The sequence below is a fragment of the Bos javanicus genome, chromosome 15 (assembly GCF_032452875.1).
Source record: "Bos javanicus breed banteng chromosome 15, ARS-OSU_banteng_1.0, whole genome shotgun sequence".
Taxonomy (NCBI): Eukaryota; Metazoa; Chordata; class Mammalia; order Artiodactyla; family Bovidae; genus Bos; species Bos javanicus.
In genome coordinates, this window is record NC_083882.1 from 55,726,484 (window position 1) to 55,747,523 (window position 21,040).

Consider the following 21,040-nt stretch of genomic DNA (forward strand, 5'->3'; position numbering starts at 1 on the left):
ATCACGAAAGTATTGATCTTTTAGTAACCTTTATTGAAGCATTGTATTAATCCACATTCCCACACGGTAACAGACGGTTTGTATCAAACGTATCATTCAGCTTAGCTCAGGCCCCATATGGAACTAATAAGCCACGCAATAAGTGGCCTTGCGTAGACGCATGTGGCTTGGAAGGGTAAGAGTGTGTGTGTGTTGTCTAAACTGAATTTTTCCTGCCAAAACCTAAATGACAGAATGATTCTTGAGCCCCCAGTGTCTTTCCCAGCCTGGAAAAAGTGAGTGTTTAAAAAATAAAAATAAAATTGAGCACTTTGATATTAAATTAGGCCTCTTAACGCCATAGGAGGATGCTCACCGAGTACAAGAACTCAGCATTTATTTCTCAAAAGTACAATCACACTTTATTTTAAAATATGATCTCCAGAGCTGCAGAAGACTTACCTAGTCAGTGGAGCACCATTTATCAAGCTGCATGAACTAGTTAATTTCAACTATAAGAGCTCTAACATCATAGTTGATCTGTCTATATAGTGATTTGAGATGAACCCCACATGTGGCTTCGGGAAAATACTGTATCTTTATACAAAAAGGTGGTGTGGGAGAGGAAAATAGAGAAACGATAGTTAATGGAGTTGACATGGCCGTAGTTGTCTGCTGAGGGCTGAATGTATCCCTGGCTCTGATTTTCTTCTTTGTTGTTGTTCCAGTAACCATAAAGCTAGATCTTCCTGGTGGTGGTGGTGATTGTTGTTTAGTTGCTCAGTCATGTCTTACTCTTTGCGATCCCATGGACTGCAACACACAAGGCTTTCCTGTCCTTCACTATCTTCTGGACTTTGCTCAAAGTCATGTCCATTGAGTCTGTGAAGCCATCCAACCATCTCCTCCTCTGTCACCCCCTTCTCCTTGTTGTTTTAGTATAAGGATTTTCTTTTGCTAGTAGACCATAGTATTTGTTCATTTTCCCAGGGAAACCGCTGCAACATTGCTTCTCCTCACTTCCCATCTAATTTGTCATCTGCGTGTAGTTTTCACCTACTAGCCTACCATAGAGTTGCGCAGAAATTTAACAGCTCCCATGGAATCGTAAGCCAATCAGAGTGTAGCTGAAATTCAAGCTAATTGAAACCAAAATTCCACTTACAACTGCTTAGACTCTTTGGGTGGTGGTGCAGTAGGAAGTTGTTACAAAAGGTGTTTATTTCAGAGACTAATTTGAAGCAGTTAGACAGACCCAAAGCAACATTTTATTTGCCTGGGTTTCTTGGCATCTGCCTTCCCCAATCAGAATTGAGAACAGAGGGAGCTCCTTTTAGGAAAGTGTGGTATTTATTGATAGTAGTTCGTAAGGGCAGATTTTGATGGAATGTTGACGTAAGATTTCTCACACAAAAAGAATACTGTAGTCTTTAAATCTGTCCTTCACAGCTGCCTCCTAGTTCACTTTCCTGCCTAAAACCCTGTAGTAGACTCTTAGTGCTGTCAAGGAAGATAAATCTGAATCCTTGAGCTGAGTGTTCTAGGCCCTTGTTGTTGTTTTTAAATAGCCTTTATTTTTCAAAACAGTTGAAGTTCACAACAAAATTGAGCAGAAAGAAAACTAGCCCTATATATCCATATTATTTTATGATGCCGTATTTTAGAGAACAGAAAATATAACAAAAGGACTATATATTAATAAAAGAAACAGAAAATAGAGAAAAGTCAACAATGATTAACCACATTTTCCTAGCACTCAAGGAAAACTTCTATTAGAACTTTATTCTTCAGGATCTTTTTCTCTGTTTATGTAAGCAGAGATATATTTTTCAAAGACTGATGTCATGCCGTACATGGTATCACTTGGCATTTTTTACTTAACAATCCCTTCTCACTAGACTCTCGAAAGTTTTAATGAACAGTCTCTAAAAACCAGGCCTCAGGAGTGTCCATTCTATATAAAAGTCCTGATTGAACTCTTACAACAATTTTATGAGACAAACATTTTGGTCCTGTTTTATAGAAGAGGCACAGACAGGTTTTGCACTTGTTCCAGGTTACATACATTATATGGTGAGAAGTAGACATGGGCACAGCCGGTCAGTCAGAGACAGAACTGATTTGTAGTCCTTCCTCTCCTTTCTGTACCCTTAGTCTTTCTTCCCTGGCCTCACTCCTTCTTTAACCTCTTGCTTTTACTAATACCTTAACAGGGAGTTAACTTGTTAAAGAATCACTTAATAAAAATGTAGGTTTGTTCCTTTCCTGAAGTATTTACATTTTCATTTTCATTTACATTTTAATAGTGGGTCATCTCTACCTGATATAGTAGGACATTAGGCTGGACCCCATTTTACTCCCTCCATTTTTAGACACTTCCCTTAAGGTGTCCAGAAGTGTATCTTTGTAGACTGTTCCATCAGCCTTATGCCTCAGTGAACACATGAAGGTCTGACACCCTCTTATCCAGCTTTGACTTCTGACATATCAGAAGTGAGCAAAACCAGAAATGGGGCTGAGTGGACCAGTGTTCCTCATCATTCACCTGGTGAAGGTGCACTACCCTAGCCATATTTTAAATGTATAGATGCCTGGTTCAAACCTATAACTTTTAGAGCATTTTAAAGTGGAGTCAGAACTTTGAAAGTCTCTTGGAGATAATCTAGTCCAGTGGGGTTTAAACTCCAGATGGGAATGCCTCTTTGGTTCTAACTCTACTCCTCCACAATTGCCTACAATCTCCTATTTGTTTTACACTTGGGCTTCTATATAATATTTCATGTGAGTAAAGGATTCCATGGCTACCAAAAAAGGTAGTTTGACAGTTATTTGAGTAGCCCTAGCTGAAGTCAAACTACTAGTAAGTGACACCACTGGTATTCAAACCCAAATCTTCTGTATCTAAGCTCATTCCAGTGTGTCATGATGCCTCTCATTTCCTCCCATACAGCATTAATTTTAACTTACTAACAAATATGTATTAAGTATATATTCATTTAGTTTAGGCTTTCCAAAGACAGCAGATGGAAAGGTGGTGTAGGAAGGGATTTGGCAGAGGGGTAAAATGCCCCCTTACCTTGGGATAATCAGAGAGCTACCTACAGGAAATAGAACTGGTGTTGGCTCTTTCAGAGTGGATGAATAGATAGATGGAGGATGCCTAGAGGGAGACTTAGTGACAGGAAAGAGAGTCTCTCTCAGAGAGGTGAGTTCCAATAGCCAATATTGGAAAACTATTATATATATAGGGGTCCCTTCATGATAAAAAAATTAAATATACTCATTTATGTCAGGCCCTAAAGAAATGCTACTAATAAAGACAAAATAATTTAAAATTGTAAGCACACAAAGATGAAAAGAACAGAAGAGACAAGAGCAGGTAATAGAATCGACAGCATTTTAGAAAATCACAAGCAGATAAATGATAAACTGTGAGTAGGCAGAATGGAGAAAACCAAAACCTAAACCCTTCAAGAAGCAATGTAGTTCAAGCCATAGAACTCCAGAGTAACTTATTTCACTTAGCATAGTACCCTCTAGGTCTATCCATGTTGTTGCAAATAGCAGGATTTCGTTCTCTTTTATGGCTCAGTATGTGCATGCATATGTATACCCCACCTCTTTTTTTATCCATTTATCTACTGATAGGCACTAGCTTGCTTCCATATTGTGGCTATTGTGAATAACGCAGCAATGAACGTAGGGGTGCATCCTCCAATCCTCAGCAAGTCCTGCCAATGTACAGACTATCTGATTAGCACTTTAAAGTTTCATTCATAAAGAAAAATTGACAACCAAAGATTACCAGACATTAAAGAAAGCCTGTAATTTTATTTTAAGGCTGAAACAAAAACAAAAAAGAAAAAAATCCAAAAGTAACAGAAAATGAAGATAGAGGAGACAGAAAATAAAAATAACAAGAATAATAGAAAACAATCAAAATTAGAGGATAAGAGTTTTCATATTGAAAGGACTCACTAGCAAGGAAAACAAAAGCAAAGTAAACAAATGGGACTATATCAGACTGAAAATATTTTGCACAACAAAGGAAACCATGAACAAAATGAAAAGACTACCTACTGAATAGGAGAAGATATTTGTAAGTGGTATATCGGAAAAGGAGTTAATATCCAAAATATAAAGAACTCAGGCAACTCAACATCAAAAAAACAGCCAACCCAATTAAAAAATGGACAGAGGACCTGAATAGACATTTTTCCAAAGAACACACAGAGATGACCAATGGACATATGAAAAGATGCTCAACATCATTAATCACCAGGGAAATGCAAAACAAAACTACAGCAACCTCACATCTGTCAGAATGACTGTTAGGAAAAAGACAAAAAATAACAAGTGTTGACAAGAATGTGGAGAAAAGGGAACACTTGTGCACTGTTGGTATTTTTCCAAAGAAACCAAAAACACTAATTTGAAAAGACAAATACACCCCTTTTGCTGCATTATTCATGATACCCATAATATGGAAGCAACCTAAGTGCCCATCAGTAGATGAATGGATGAAGATGATGTGGTGCATACATGTGCGTGCACACACATACACTGGAACATTATTCAACCATAAAAGAGAACAAAATCCTACCATTTGCAACAACATGGATAGACCTACAGAATGTTATGCTATAAAGTGAAATAAATCAGAGAAAGACAGATGCTATATGATTTCACTTATACATGCAATCTAAAAAACAAAACAAATGAACAAGCATAACAAAACAGAAATAAGACTCATAGCTACAAACAGGAGGTTGCCAAAGGAAGGTCAGTAAGTGGGGGATGAATGAAATAGGTGAGGGTAATTAAGAGATCAGATCAGTCGCTCAGTCGTGTCCGACTCTTTGCGACCCCATGAATCGCAGCACGCCAGGCCTCCCTGTCCATCACCAACTCCTGGAGTTCACTCAGACTCGTGTCCATCGAGTCAGTGATGCCATCCAGCCATCTCATCCTCTGTTGTCCCCTTCTCCTCTTGCCCCCAATCCCTCCCAGCATCAGAGTCTTTTCCAATGAGTCAACTCTTTGCATGAGGCGGCCAAAGTACTGGAGTTTCAGCTTTAGCATCATTCCTTCCAAAGAAATCCCAGGGCTGATCTCCTTCAGAATGGACTTGTTGGATCTCCTTACAGTCCAAGGGACTCTCAAGAGTCTTCTCCAACACCACAGTTCAAAAGCATCAATTCTTCGGTGCTCAGCCTTCTTCACGTACAAACTTTCAATTACCAAACAGATGAGCCACAGGGATGAAACGTACAGTGTGGGAAATATAGTCAATAATAATGTAGTATCTCTGTATGGTGACAGATGGTAGTTATATTTATTGTGGTGATCATTTTGTAATGTATGGAAATAATCGAATCACTGTTTTGTACCAGGAACTAACATAGTGTTTTAGGTCAGTTTTACTTCAAAAATAAACTCATGGAAAGAGAGATCAGATTTCTGGTTACTAGAGGTGGGAGGAATTGTGGTGGTGGGAGTGGATTGGATGAAAGTGGTCAAAAGATACAAACTTCCAGTTATAAGACAAATAACTACTAGGGATGTATTGTATACCACGATTAATATATTAACACTGCTGTATGTTATATATGAAAGTTAAGAGAGTAAATTTTAAGAGTTCCGATTACAAGGAAAAGATAATTTTTTTTCTTTAATTTTGTGTCTATATGAGATGATGGATGTTCTCTAAACTTACTGTGGTATTCATTTCATGATGTATATAAGTCAAATCACTATGCTGCACACCTTTAACTTATACAGAATTGTATGTCAATTATATCTCAATAAAGCTGGAAGGAAATAAAAACAAAGGACTCACTAAATCCAGACCAAAACAGTAAATGATAAAAGACCCAAACAAAAACTTATGATTGTAAAATTTCTGAATACTGGCATTAAAGAATAAAATCCTAAAGAGAGAAGAATCACTTCACACACATGGGTCAGGAATCAGAATGTTATCAGATTTCTCAATTGCTATATGCAAAATTAAATGACAGTGAAACAACATTCCAAAGGAAAAATCATTACAGCCTTGAATTTTATACCCAAGCAAACTATCATTCAAGTACGAGAATGGAATTAAAGATATTTTAAAATATTCAAAGTATTAAAAAAGATACCTCTCATGTGGCCCTTTTCCAGAAAGCCATTACAGAATTAGTTTAGTTCGGTAGCTCAGTCGTGCCCCACTGTTTGCAAGCCCATGGACTGCAGCACACCAGGCTTCCCTGTCCATCACTAACTCCTGGAGCTTGCTCAAACTCATGTCCATCGAGTTGGTGATGCCATCCAACTATCTCATCCTCTGTTGTCCCCTCCTCCTCCTGCCTTCAATCCTTCCCAGCATCAGGGTATTTTCCAATGAGTCAGTTCTTCACATCAGGTGGCCAAAGTGTTGGAGTTTCAGCTTCAGCATCAGTCCTTCCAATGAACATTCAGAACTGATTTCCTTTCGGATTGACTGATTTCATCTCCTTGCAGTCCAGTTCAGTTCAGTCACTCAGTCGTGACCGACTCTTTGCGAACCCATGAACTGCAGCACGCCAGGCCTCCCAGTCCATCACCGACCCCCAGAGTCCACCCAAACCCATGTCCATTGAGTCAGTGATGCCATCCAACCATCTCGTCCTCTGTCATCCCATTTTCCTCCTGCCCTCAATCTGTCCCAGCATCAGGGTCTTTTCACATGAGTCCAGGGGACTCCCAAGAGTCTTCTCCAACACCACAGTTCAAAAACATCAATTCTTCACACTTAGCTTTCTTTATAGTCCAACTCTTGCATCCATACATGACTACTGGAAAAACCATAGCTTTGACTAAACGGACCTTTGTCAGCAGATTTATGTCTCTGCTTTTTAATACGCTAACTAGGTTATTATATTCTAGAGAATATATATATTCTCTATTATAGAATATGCTCCACCAAAATGAGGCAGTAAATCAAAGAACAAGTGATGAGATCTTGGAAACAGCAGCCTCAACACAATTACAGTCAGCCCTCTGTATCCACTGACATAAACCTGGGTATGGGTTATGGAGGGTTGAATGTTCACTATACATACAACACCATTTTAGATGAGGGACTTGAACATTTGCAGTGTTTGGTGTATCTTCAGGGTCTCCTGGAACCAGTCCCTTTGGGATATAGAGGGGTGACTGTAAACAGAATTTCTAGGATGATGGTGAAAGAAAGTTCTAAATAGGTAAAAAGAGAATCAGCCTAGAGAACAAACTGTTCAGATTGGAGCAGACAGAAGGTACTGCAGGAAATAATCTCCAAGGGATGGGGTATGGGCTTGATAGGTTGTTATATGATGTCTTTATTAACCAGATTGGAAGGATTTAAGGTTTTGTCCTAATTGGGGGAGAATCTAGTGATAGGTACATGGGTACTTAACAAGTAGGGTAAATGGCAATTATCATTTCAGGAAAAACAAACATGAGGCAAAAAAGGAATAGTATATTATATGGCTTAGCAGTGAACAGTATTTTTGTAGGTGTAAGGTAAACACTAAATATTGATTTAACAAAAAATGTTACATTCCAAAATAATTGAATATCTTGAGAGAATGAGGAAAAGTGTATTTGAGAGAGTGGACAGTTAAATCCTCATATTCTTTAATAAAAAGTAGGTAATTATCAGTAAGGAGATAAAATGTATTAAGAAAAGAGTAATAAAAGGGCTAAATTCTCATTTTGCATAATAAGAACATAGTAGATGATGTCTAAATGAGAGGGATGGAATAAGAAATATTAGTATAAGTGTATTTAGAAATATGAAGGTAAAGGAAAAAACAACCAAAAGTGGTCACTACTGAAGAGCAAGTAACTGTTGCTTTTTCATTATAAGCCTTTTAGTAGTTTAGACTTAAAACATTATATGTACTTTGTTTTAAATTTTTTACATACACACACACACAGACTTTGGCCACCTGATGCAAAGAGCCAACTCACTGGAAGAGACCCTGATGCTGGGAAAGATTGAGGGCAAGAGGAGAAGGGAGCGACAGAGGATGAGGTGGTTGGATGCCATCACTGACTCAATGAACATGAGTTTGAGCAAGCTCGGGGAGAAAGAGGACAGGGAAGCCTGGCATGCTACAGTTCATGGGGTTGCAAAGAGACAGACATGACTTGGCGACTGAACAACATATATGTACTATGTGGGAATTTCTATTTTAGTTCCATACGTTGAAGACTGAAAGGGTGACATGACAAAGGGTTCAGAGTTGTTACTGAGAGGTTCTAGCCTTGGCTTTGTCCCTTATCAGCTCTGAGACCTTGGGCAGGACACTTGTCCTATTACTGAGTCTTAGTTTCTTCACTTATGAAAAAATGGAGGATGGAAAAAGTCTCCATAATCTTTTTAAAGCTGTGATTGATATCCCAAGATTCTATGATAAAAATAATGCTAGGCAGCAAATGAGGAGTTAAGATTTGGGTGGAGGCTTGAAATTCCCACATTTTCCTTTTTTAGTCGAAATCAGACTTGGAGAGAAATTTTCATTGTGGTCTCTGAAAAGAATTCAACACCCACCTTCCACTGTTGAGCCCGGGGCAGGCAGTTGACTGCATACTGGCTCAGGGACACATAGCTTAGTGTTATTTTAGTGTGGGGTGGTTTTACTTTTTTGATACTTAATATTTTTCAGTATGAATCACAGGTGAAATTTCCATGCCATGTGTAAACAATTTCACTTTTTTATTGAAACAATGAATTCAGGAATGTCATATTGGGATGTCAGCCATTTTGCTTTTATCAGTGAATGGAAAAAATGCTTTTATATTAATATAAGAAATGATGTCATATAATATGGAGGAGATCTTATAATTCAAGGTCAGCAAATCTCAGGAGGTGATTTAGGTCACCAACCTAGATTTGGAAAAGGAAAAGAATATTTTCCCTTTGTCTTCTCAAGTTTGGGGTTTTGTTTTTTTCTAACCAATTTTCCTCTCAGACTTTGGGGTAGCTAGTCGAGTAGCATGATTGTGAAAAGGCGGCTCTGACTAATAATATCTTTGCCATTGAAACGTGTGGCTCTGGAGAAATTCCTTCCTCTTTCTGGGCATCAGTTTTCCCATCTGCACAAGAAAAGGGTTAACAAGATACCTTTTAGCTTTAACATTCTGTATTTCTTCGTCCTTATTTTATGCGTATGTTCCAACCATTAAAGAGACTAGGTTTCTTTAGGATTAGGTTTGGGGGTTTTCTTTGCAAGTTCAGTGTAGTGAGAGTGAACTCTTTGTTAAATGTCACTCACTCCCACTTAAGTGAAAAGTCAATTGAGTACTAGATACAAACAAAAGAAAAGTTACTTTGATTTTTTGTTGATAGTAGTTTTATTTTTTTTAAAGAGGAAAATATTTAAAGTTTAACTTAGCCACTTTTAAATTAGGTGCTGGAAAAGCAAAACTTTAAGGAAGATGACCCTTCATATATGTACATCAGTATGCAGTTTACAAAGTCCTTTCTTCATATATAGTATGTCATTTGAAAAATACATTTCTACAGGGCTGTACATGTACTGTGTATTTGACATCATGTGTGTGTGTGTGTGAATATGCACATTATACTTGACCTCGGATCTATATTATGCTTAGTGAGGAAGCAAATAGTCTTAGAGACAGAGTGAGAGGAGGCAGGAACAGACAGATGAAAACCATTTAGTAGGTTACCCAAGACACTTAGAAGGGCACTGAATTGTAGAAAATCAGCCTCTAGCAGAAATAAGTAAAACTAAGAGCAGATCTTAGCCACAGGCCATAGCAACTCTGTTCTCTGGTCCTAGAGAAAAAGGAAAGCTAAAAGCACAAGAGAAATAACATAAAGCACAGCCTCAGTCAAAAATGACTTGTTCTTTGTTTGTTTAATAAGCATGAAATGAGCACTAGCACTGTGTCAGATACTTGGGCATCAGAGACACATACAACATGAACCTTATTCTTGATTCTACAAAGGGAAGAGTCAGGGAAAGAAGGGCTGAATGTGCTCAGTGTGTAATTCCCGCCTTCAGTACGTAAAATGAAATACTGGTTTTATGGTGTGCGTCCCTGAGGTTGATGTTAGCAAACTCTACAGGGGTCTTGGAAATAGTCCTGATTCCATATAGTTGGTCATTCTTAGTCTTCTCTCACTTTAGGAGACAAGGGAGCAGGAAGTGAGCAGACTACCTTTAAACACCATCCAGAAAGTGTGGTTGAGATGGTGTTGGGATCATACAGTCACATTTCCTCATTAGAGTTTAAAGCGGGGTGGAGGGGGACGACTTCTTTAGTGGGTCATGTTTGGGAAGCATTGCCTAGTATCTGGCAGAATTTAATTCTGTCTTTCCATCTTTGCAGCTAAGATATCAACATGGACTAGGGACTCCAGACTTGAGGCAAACTCTTCCTAACCTGAAAAACTTCATGGAGCATGGACTAATGGTCAGGTGGTAAGTACCTTTCTCTGCCATACCCAGAAACTGCAATGTGGATAGTGATCCGGAGGAACTTGCCTTACTTCTGCTCCACACCTGCCTTCTGGGTTTTCTTCTGTAATGAGATACCTGAAGAAAAAAAAAAGGCAGCCATCATAGTTGCATAAGTCTAAGCTCCAGTCTGGTTAAGAGGGTGAAGCACCCAGGGGAGGGGGGTGGGTTCACGGAGGTATTGTTTAGACATGGGAAGGTTGGCTGGGTGAGGAATTCTTGAATGCATGGTTGAGGCAGAACCTGGAGGACAGCCATGTGATTTGTAAATGGGGGACTTGGAACCCCCAGGACTTTCCGAAGAACAAGCAAAGGACAGTAAAAAAAAACATCAGGATCAGTGGTTGAGAATAAAGGGAAGAAAGCACACAAGGAATAGGTCAGGCTGTCAGGATGTAGTCTGAGAGCAGGAGGAACAGACGTCCTGGAACGCTTCTCACATGTGATGTCAGTGCTGTTGTAACCTAAGGGCAAGCTGCTGCCTAAAGTGCTTTGTCAGGATGGACATGACCCTCTTCAAAAGACAAGGGGAAAGGGACCATCTGATGCACAGAATACATTAGATAATTAACTTGACATGAATAAAAGGAAAGCTGTTGGCTCTAGTCATTTAGTAATTCGAACCCTTGGATGATAGGCAATAACTTACAAAATTATGTGCATTCAGATCAGGCCTTTAGAGTTAGACAGCTGAGAACAGCATGGTTTGTTCTAAGGAGCACTGGCTTCTGAGTCCCAGATCTTTTTCTCATTTGCTATGTGAATTTTGTTGTTGTTTTAAGTTTAGAGATTCCATCATTCATGGCAAATTGTTCAACACATCACAGTGTTCACTTCAGTCGCTCAGTCGTGTCCAACTCTTTGCAACCCCATGGACTGCAGCACACCAGGCCTCCCTGTCCATCGCCAATTCCCAGAGTTTATCCAAACTCATGTCCATTGAGTCAGTGATGCCATCCAACCATCTCATCCTGTGTTGTCCCCTTCTCCTCCTGCCTTCAATCTTTCCCAGCATCAGGGTCTTTTCAAATGAGTCAGTTTTTCACATCCGGTGGCCAAAGTGTTGGAGTTTCAGCTTCACCATCAGTCCTTCCAAAGAATTTTCAGGACTGATTTCCTTTAAAATGGACTGGTTGGATCTCCTTGCAATCCAAGGGACTCTCAAGAGTCTTCTCCAAGACCACAGTTCAAAAGCATCAATTCTTTGGCACTCAGCTTTCTTTATAGTCCAACTCTCACATCCATTCATTACTCCTGGAAAAACCATAGCTTTGACTAGACGGACCTTTGTCAGCAAAGTAATGTCTCTGCTTTTTAATATGCTGTCTAAGTTGGTCATAACTTTTCTTCCAAGGAGCAAGCGTCTTTGAATTTCATGGCTGCAGTCACCATCTGCAGTCATTTTGAAGCCCCCAAAAATAAAAGTCTGTCACTGTTTCCACTATGTCCCCATCTATTTGCCATGAAGTGATGGGACCAGATGCCATGATCTTAGTTTTCTGAATGTTGAATTTTAAGCCAACTTTTTCACTTTCCTCTTTCACTTTCATCAAGAGGCTGTTTAGTTCTTCTTTGCTTTCTGCCATAGGGTGGTGTCATCTGCATATCTGAGGTTATTGATATTTCTCCCAGCAATCTTGATTCCAGCTTGTGCTTCCTCCAGCCCAGCGTTTCTCATGATGTACTCTGCATATAAGTTAAATAAGAAGGGTGACAATATATAGCCTTAACATAGTCCTTTCCCAATTGGGAACCAATCTGTTGTTTCGTGTCCAGTTGTAACTGTTGCTTCCTGACCTGCATACAGATTTCTCAAGAGGCGGGTCAGGTGGTCTGGTATTTCCATCTCTTTCAGAATTTTCCAGTTTATTGTGATCCACACAGTCAAAGGCTTTGGCGTAGTCAATAAAGCAGAAGTAGATTTATCTTTTTTGGAACTCTCTTGCTTTTCTGATGATCCAGCAGAGGTTGGCAATTTGATCTCTGGTTTCTCTGCCTTTTCTAAATCCGGCTTGAACATCTGGAAGTTCACAGTTCACATACTGTTGAAGTCTGGCTTGGAGAATTTTGAGCGTTACTTTGCTAGCGTATGAGATGAGTGCAATTGTGTGGTAGTTTGAGCATTTTTTGACATTGCCTTTCTTTGGGATTGGAATGAAAACTGGCCTTTTCTAGTCCTATGGCCACTGCTGAGTTTTCCAAATTTGCTGGCATATTGAGTGCAGCACTTTCACAGCATCATCTTTTAGGATTTGAAATAGCTCAACTGGAATTCCATCACCTCCACTAGCTTTGTTCGTAGTCATGCTTCCTAAGGCCCTCTTGACTTCACATTCCAGGGTGTCTGGCTCTAGGTTGATGATCACTCCACTGTGATTATCTGAGTCATGAAGATCTTTTTTGTATAGCTCTTCTGTGTATTCTTGCCACCTCTTCTTAGTATCTTCTGTTTCTTTAGGTCCATACCATTTCTGTCCTTTATCGAGCCCATCTTTGCATGAAATGTCCCCTTGGTACCTCTAATTTTCTTGAAGAGATCTCTAGTCTTTCCCATTCTATTGTTTTCTTCTCTTTCTTTTCATTGATCACTTAGGAAGACTTTGTTATCTCTCCTTGCTATTCTTTGGAACTCTGCATTCAAATGGGTGTATCTTTCCTTTTCTCCTTTGCCTTTCGCTTCTCTTCTATTCACAGCTCTTTGTAAGGCCTCCTTTGCCTTTTTGCATTTCTTTTTCTTGGGGATGGTCTTGATCCCTGCCTCCTGTACAGTGTCACGACCTGTTTTTAAAAACCTCAGGTAAATACATTATCCATGTAACCTTGTTACTTTAATTTTCTGATTTGCTATCTAAATTTAAACTCCTACCTCTCTAAAATGTAATTTTCTCATCTGTAATCCCTGCTCATCTCACTGGTTTGTGGTGAGGATGAAATGACATGGTAGGTGGAAAAATAATTTGTGAGGAGGAAAGTACAAGAATAGTCTCATTTTCTTCTGTGCCAGCAGGATAGGCCATGAGGATAATAAAGTGACATCTGTGATTTACTGTCACTTGGTTTTTTTATTTTTGTCTCATGATCTTCAAAAATATGGATGTCTGACTTTAGACAAGACTCCTGTTAAGCAAATACACAATTGTTTAAAGAACTCTACTCAGAATATCAAAATCATTGTAAAAAGTTAGTGTTGACACAGACCTGTATACCCTGAGGAATGAAGGCTAGGAACTAAGTTTTAATGTAAAATAATAATTATTTTATCACCATTATTATTATTGTAACTTTTTAATTTTTTCGCCACATCATGTGGTGTGTGGAAGCTCAGTTCCCCAACCAGGGATCAAAGCTGTACCCCCTGCGTTGGGAGCACAGAGTCTTAACCCCTGGGCCACTGGGAAATCCCCACTGTTACTTTAACAGTGAGCTAGCAAGCATGTATTTAACACTGTCAGTGCTCAGTCCATGAGGGGTACTCTGAGGTAACAGTAAGTATGAGGCTCAAGCCCTACCTTCAAGGGATTTGTGATCTAGTTGGAAACAAGGTACATAAATCACGAAAGGTTTTATAACACAAATGGTAAAATTAAAATAATCAAAAAGAGAGGCACCTCACTGCACCACCTGATCAAATCTTGCTCAGTTCAGACGGCAGATTGTCTCAGTATCATTTATTGAAGAGTCTTTATCTTTTATCCACTGTTGATAATCAGTCTGTTTCATAAATCAAGTTAACTTACACATGGATCTGTTTCCAGGTTCCTTATTCTGTTTCATTGTTTTACAGTCTATCTATAAGCTAGTACCATATTTTTTAATTAATATAAGGTATAATTTCTATAAGTCTTACTGAGGTTTGAGCATCTGTCTTCCTCCTAACATTTGGAACCACTTGAGAGAGGAGATACGAGGCAGACTAACAGAAATCAAAATGTCAGTTTTATTACTGATAAAGCCACTTGGAAAATGCAGCTTTAGATCTATTATAAAAGTGCTTGCAAAGACATCACTCAAAATTAAACCAACTCTTGCAATCAGGATGTGAACTGGAGAACCCCAGGCTTCTCCGCCAGCAACCAGCCCTTAACTATACTGTCCAGTGAGTCCTGCAGAAACCCAGATGGGGCTAAGCCAGGAATACCCAGGTTTTATCTTTCCCTGTAAAGTCACCAATCCAAAAAGGCCCTCTTCCCCTAAGAGCAAGTAAGTGGGAGGATGGAGAGAGGCCAAGAGTGTTACTGTTAAATCATATTCCTTCAAAGCAAGGGGAAAGGAAGATTTCCCCAACTTTCTTGATATCTGGTCTGGTGAGGCTCCTACTTAGGGTCCTTCTTCGAATCTCTTTCGGCTTTTCTTGATTTATGGATTGTATTTGAGTGATTTGACAGCTTTATGATATTGAGTCTTTCTGTGAACATGGTATCTCTTTATATGTTTTGTTTTTTTTTTTAAACATACCCCGGCAAAGTGTTAAAGCTTTCTTCATAAAGGCCTTACACATCTTTTATTATATACTTAGTCCTTGGTAGCTTACCCTTTTGGTTGCTGTTATAAATTTTTTATTACAGCATCCAACTTCTTTGTGTCTAGTATAAAGGAACACCACTGATTTTGTATTTTGGAGAATGTATCCAGCAACCTTACTAAACATTAATTACAATAGTTTATCTTAGATTCTTTTGAGTTTTTCTGTGTATACAATCATTTTTTCGAATGATGGTGTTATTTCTTCCTCTTTTTACAATTTTTATTACTTTTTGTTCTCTTATGTTCTATGGCAGAGGAGCAACAATAGTGGATATTAATGATACAGTAATATAATAGCAGCAGTCTTATTCCTGACTTTAAAGAGGATGCTTCTTTTCACCATTAAGTATTCTATTACAGGTTTGGATAGATATTCTTTATTAGCAAAAGGAAGTTTCTTTCTATTCCCAGCTAAGAGTTGTTTTTCTTGAAATTATGAACGTGTGCATTTTTAATTTTATAAAATGCTTATTACATTTATTGAGATAATACTATATTTATGCTTCTTTACTGTGTTAATAACTAAACATATTTTCTGTTGTTAAACCATCTTTGCCACCTGGGATATACTCTACTTGATTGTGATGTATTATTTTTTGTATAGTATTGGATTTCATTTGCTAATTTTTTTTAATTTACTTTATTGAAGTTTAGTTGATTTACCATGTATTAATTTCTGCTTTACAGGAAAGTGATTCAGTCATACATACATACATACATACATATATATATATATTCTTTTTCATGTAGTCCTTCTTTTTCACATTCTTTTCACATATAGATTATTACAGAATATTGAATAGAGTTCCTTGTGCAATGCAGTAGGTCCTTGTTGGCTATGTTTTATTTATAGTAGTGTGAATGTTAATCCCAAGCCCCTAATTTATCACTCTGTTCCACATTTCCCCTTTGATAACCGTAAGTTTGTTTTTGAAATCTGTGAGTCTTTCTGTTTTGTAAATAAGTTCTTTTATATCATTTTGATTAGAGTCCATGATTTGCTAATGTTTTTAGAATATCTACTTTTGTAAACTGAAATGAGGCTAGCCTATGTATACAATAATCTTTGTCTGATTTTGGTAACAGGATTATAACAGCCTCGTAAAATAAACTGAGGCTCTTTCCGCCTTCTTTTCTACTCTCCTTTTTCCATTCTCTGGAAGAGTTCATGTACAGCAGGAATTCTCTATCATGAAGGTCTGAAAACCTAGTGGTTTTCATTTTTTGAGGGGGAAAGAAGAAGTTTTTAGCTATTAATTTAATTTTTATGATGATTATGGGTCTACTTATGTTCTGTTTTTTCCAGTTCCTCCTTAAATCACTCCAGTGTGATTTCCAGTTCTCTCAGGGTACTGGAATTCCTCTTATCTAGGTAGATGCCTAAAACTCAAATGTTGCCAAACCTGGCGGTCACTTTTTCATCCTTAGCCTCGTCTGTATTTAGTGACGTTTGGCCTTGCTGGCCGTTCCTGCCTTCTTGATGCGTCTTCCTTTCTTGGCTTCTAGCACTGTCGTCCCCTGGTTTTCCTCCTCTCAGCTGCTCTTTTCTGCCTGTTTTTCCTGTTCGCCTCCTTTTTTTGACCAGTAAGTATGGAGAACTGCACAGCTCTGCCCGAAGGGCTCCTCTCCTTTTCTCTCTGCTTTCCTCTCACGTGGCCTCATGCCCCGCTTGAAAGCCATCCGCCTGCTATGCCTCCTCGCGTTGTTCAGTGTCAGCCTCTCCTGTGAGCTCTGTAGTCAGCTGCTTGAAACCTCGCCTTGGAGTGTCACAGGCACCTCAGCCTCAGCATTTAAAACTGTCCTTCACTAGCCTTCCTCAGCCAACAGATGACACACTGTCTGCCCAGTCGCTCAAACCAGAGGAGCATTCTTCCTTCTTTTCTCACTCCTCCCTGATCCAGTCTAGTTCATCGGCAAAAATGCTGTGATCTCTGCCCACCAGCTGTTCTTTCCACCATCTCCGCTGCTACCACCCCAGCCCAAGCCACCGCCTGCTCTCACCCAGGCACTACACTAGTCCAGTCTGTCTCCCTGGGTTCATTCATGTCCCATCTCTGTTCATTCTTCACAGTAGCCAGCATGATCTTTTTAAATTTTAGCTGTATCTTAATCACTCCCTAGCTCCAGCGGCTAGAGTAAAATCCAAGCTCTTTCCTACGCCCGCCTCTCCCCTTGCTCTCACATATGGTCCTTATACTGGCTCCTCGAGTCACACGCTGTCAAGTATGTGCTCCCCCTCTTCTGTCTCTCCTACCTCCATCCATACCCACACCCTCAAATAGCGGGAACAGCTTTAGAAAAGGCACAGCAGCTTTACTGGCGAAGAATAGACCACTTGGCTAGTGTGCAGATTCATTTCAGAAACACAGAGGATCTAGGTTTTGTGGCGCATTGAGCTTATATAATTAGGGAACCCTTTCAAGAAAACAATACAGAACAGAAAATACAAAATTAGGCGGAGGGAAGTAAATATTTTAAGTGAGAAACAAAACCATAACCAGTTACTGGAACTTTAGAAATTAGATCCCTTTCTTCTGCAATCTCTTTAGACAGTTTACCCAAAATGCTTACATGGAAGTGTTTCCTCACTGCACCCTGACTGTCTTTTCCCTCCTAAAACATAACCATTTCCAGCAACTCTCCATTTCTGAGGTTCAGATAAATTCAATGACTTTCCAAGCACGGCTGCTCCACAAGCCTGTGGCAGTAAGATTGGAGTCCAGGTCTCCTGGCACTGACATGGTAAACCCATTAAGCCCCCAGTGCCCACATCTGTATAGTGCCCCTTTATGCCAGCTGTGCCAAGCACATTAACACTCAATGAATAGTAGACATCACTTCTTGGTGCCGTAATGAAAAACGGACCGCTGAGACAGATGCAAAGTAGCGCAAAAGGTCTGCCACATACGAACCCAGGAAAGACTGCTGTGGAAAGGCAGCCCGGAGGTTCCAAACCTAAACAAAGCTGGAACAAACACTTCAGCCCCAGGGGAAACCTGAGAATTTCCGAGAGCAGCTGTGAACTGAGGAATTACCTCCCCAGCCTGTGCTCCTTAGGGCAAAGGGTAAAAAAACTCAACGCCCCTAAGGGAGCCTCTTACATCTTTTGTAAAAGAAAACACTTCCATCCTCTGTGCTGCGGTTACCATTCACAGACTGGTCCCGGTGGAAGTAGATTGCTGTGTGTTCTTTCGGTGTCCAGAATTTCAAACTGGCTGATGATCAGTGCAGTCACTGAATTCCTCCTTATGGTAAGCTTCAGAGTTGTGTGACAGCTTGTTTTGTTTCTTAAAGAAAAGACAGTGTGATTTTTCTTTTCTATCACGTGACAGAACAGAATTCTTATCTAACATATTGATGTTACCTGACGAATCATAAAACTATCCCTTTTCTCAAGAACACAAGTTACCTGGGGCACAGTTCCCAGTACTTTATGCTGATCCTTTCCAAAAGAAGTCTCCATTTTCTCATCCTTGAATCACTAACCTTGTTGTGACTGCCAAACAACACAAATTGGAAAAGCAGAATTTCAGCTCAGAGGTTGTCCTCTTGAATAGTTTGGTTAAAAGCCACCACCATGCCACTTAAACATCCCATTTTTCCTCTCTTTTACTACTAACTAGAAAGTGGTCCAGGATTCCATTTGACATGCTCATGCACAGCCAATGCTGAATTACGGTCAGGGAAGCCTGACCACTTCCCTGCCATGCGAGCCACTGTTTGACGGCCGCCACTGAGATGATATGTTTAGCGCTGAGAGGAAGGGAGTCTGTGCTGTGCTGCTGTGAACAGACTGTGTGAGGGGCTCCTGCATCCAGGCCCTGGGGACAGTCCTCAGTGACATCTCTCCACTGTCTCTCACCCCAGCTGAACCGACCCCTAGACAGGCCCCCCTCATTTCTGACCTCGGTTCTTTTCTCAGACAAGTTCCCACCACCTAGAATTGCCTGCTTTGCTCTCTCCAGACGTTGCTTTCACTTCAAGGTCCAGCTCACATCCTACTTCATTCACTCACTCAGCAGGCAGAGAAGCAGGCCCTCCCCTGGTGCCTTAGGTTCACTCTCCACCAAGCCTTACCCACCAGCTTCTGAGCAGCGATGAGCAGGCACTGAAATTGGAACAAGATGTGATAGACAACAGAAAGTATGAAGTACTGAAGGAAGGTGGAGAAGTTATCTGGAACATTCTTAAGGATGTCATTTACTCCCCAGTGTAAGGTGAGGGGTGTAGGTGAGGCCTGGACAAGCCTTCACTAAGGAGATGGCATTTAGTGGACCTGGGGCATAAGGAGGACTGGGGCATGTGAAGATTACAGGGCAGGCCAGAGTGGGAAGCAGTTGCCCAGTTCTAAGGAGCATATGAAGACTTTGGGTTTGAATAGTAGCTCTACCACTCACTATCTCTGTGACTTCAGGCAAGTTTAAACTCTCTGCTTAAAAGTATCTGTAAAATGGAAATTATAGTGCCTTCCTGATAAAGTTGATACAAAGATTAAGTACTTAGCATACTTCCTGGCACATAATAGTAACAAATGGTAAGTAGTATTATAACTGTATCATGGGTAAATGAAATCGTAGTTGTCTTTTTTAAAAATTAAATCCATCCTTTATTATAGGTATTTTATCTTTCCTTTAAAATCTACAGTCATAAAAAAATATCTACAGTAATCTCCTTACAAACAGGTATAGAACATGCTTCTTGATCACATTTTTTAATAATGGCTCATGCTTATTTGTACATTAGTGATACAGAATATTCACCATTTCCCTTCTACTTTTCCCCAAGTACTTAATACGACCTTCCTCTGAACTTAGAGGAAAGTACCTCACAATTCTAGTGGCCTACTTACTTTTTTGGTTACTTATTTTCTTAGGTTAACTCTCAGCTATAGTTAGAAGTTATGTACAATGAAAGTTTCTTTTTTGCAGAATTTACCGTGTTTTTATTTAAGTTTATAACAACCCTGTGAAAGAGGCAGGGCAAGGATGATGATCACTATCTTACATATCAGAGTACTTAGAAATATGAAGTGACTTGCCATGATCACATGACAGTAAGTAATGGAACTGGGGCGGCCACACCAGTTGTCTGCCTCCTGGTTGCATGCTCTTTCTGTCATGCCAGGCTGCCTCTTACTAGTTAGTGGTCATTCTTTTCCTTCTCTGCGTTTCCCCAGCCCTCCTCTCTCTCTCTGCCACTGAATTTCTAACACCTATTATTACCTTCCCCAGGGAAGCCCATCAAAGTCAAATCCAGAGTACTAGAAAAATACACTGCAGAATCGGACAGGAAGACACTCTTTGTTGCTTATGATAGGAACCTGGTAAGAGTCATGAAACTTGGTTAGAATTTAGAACTTTAAGATGAAAAGAAACAAAAATGGTGATATGTTTCAACTCCATTGGTTAAGAAACAAGAAAGCTAAGGGAACACGTGAGCTGGCTTAAAACATGTCTGTCCACCGTGTTTGCCTGCCTTAAATTTCATTTTCTTTCTTTCAGAAAAAGAGATGATAAAAGCAGGATTTCAGAACCATCTGTCCTGATTTATACATGAAATGTTTTATTCTAAGTTCAATTTTTACTGACTGTAAAGCACTGGATTTGGGAATCAGAAAATGTACGCTCCAGCTTCAGCTCTGTCATTTAATTTTCATAAATTTTTTGAGTATCAGTTTTTTCAGTGGAGTTAATGGCAGCAGCCCTATTTCCCAAGCATCATTATATGGAACAAATGAGATAATGTCTGTCCAAGTGGTTTATAAACTAAAAAGGACTATACAAAATATCATAAGCATTATTCATACATTCAACAATTCATTAAGGGTCTCCTCTGCATACAGCACTATTCAAAAGACGAAAGAAAATTCAAAAGTGTGAGATTTGCCCTGCTTTTGCTTAGTTGACAGTTGTTTAGTTTATAATCTGAATGAGTAGATAAGACAAATTAAATATTTTGAAGAACAAGACTTACAAAAATACTCTCCTGCATTGTTCAGTCTCACTGTCACGTGGGACTCACAGCCTGAGCCCCGGCTTCAGGGG

General features: G+C 39.5%; 1 protein-coding gene across 4 annotated transcripts in view; it reads left to right on the forward strand.

The window, feature by feature from the left end:
• Positions 1-21,040, forward strand: part of UVRAG (UV radiation resistance associated) — a 335,117-nt gene that overhangs the window by 296,079 nt on the left and 17,998 nt on the right. For all 4 annotated transcript variants that reach the window (XM_061380900.1, XM_061380901.1, XM_061380903.1 and 1 more), the window contains one exon: positions 10,345-10,436. In XM_061380900.1, coding sequence (XP_061236884.1) covers positions 10,345-10,436 — 92 coding nt within the window. The remainder of the gene's footprint in view (positions 1-10,344; positions 10,437-21,040) is intronic.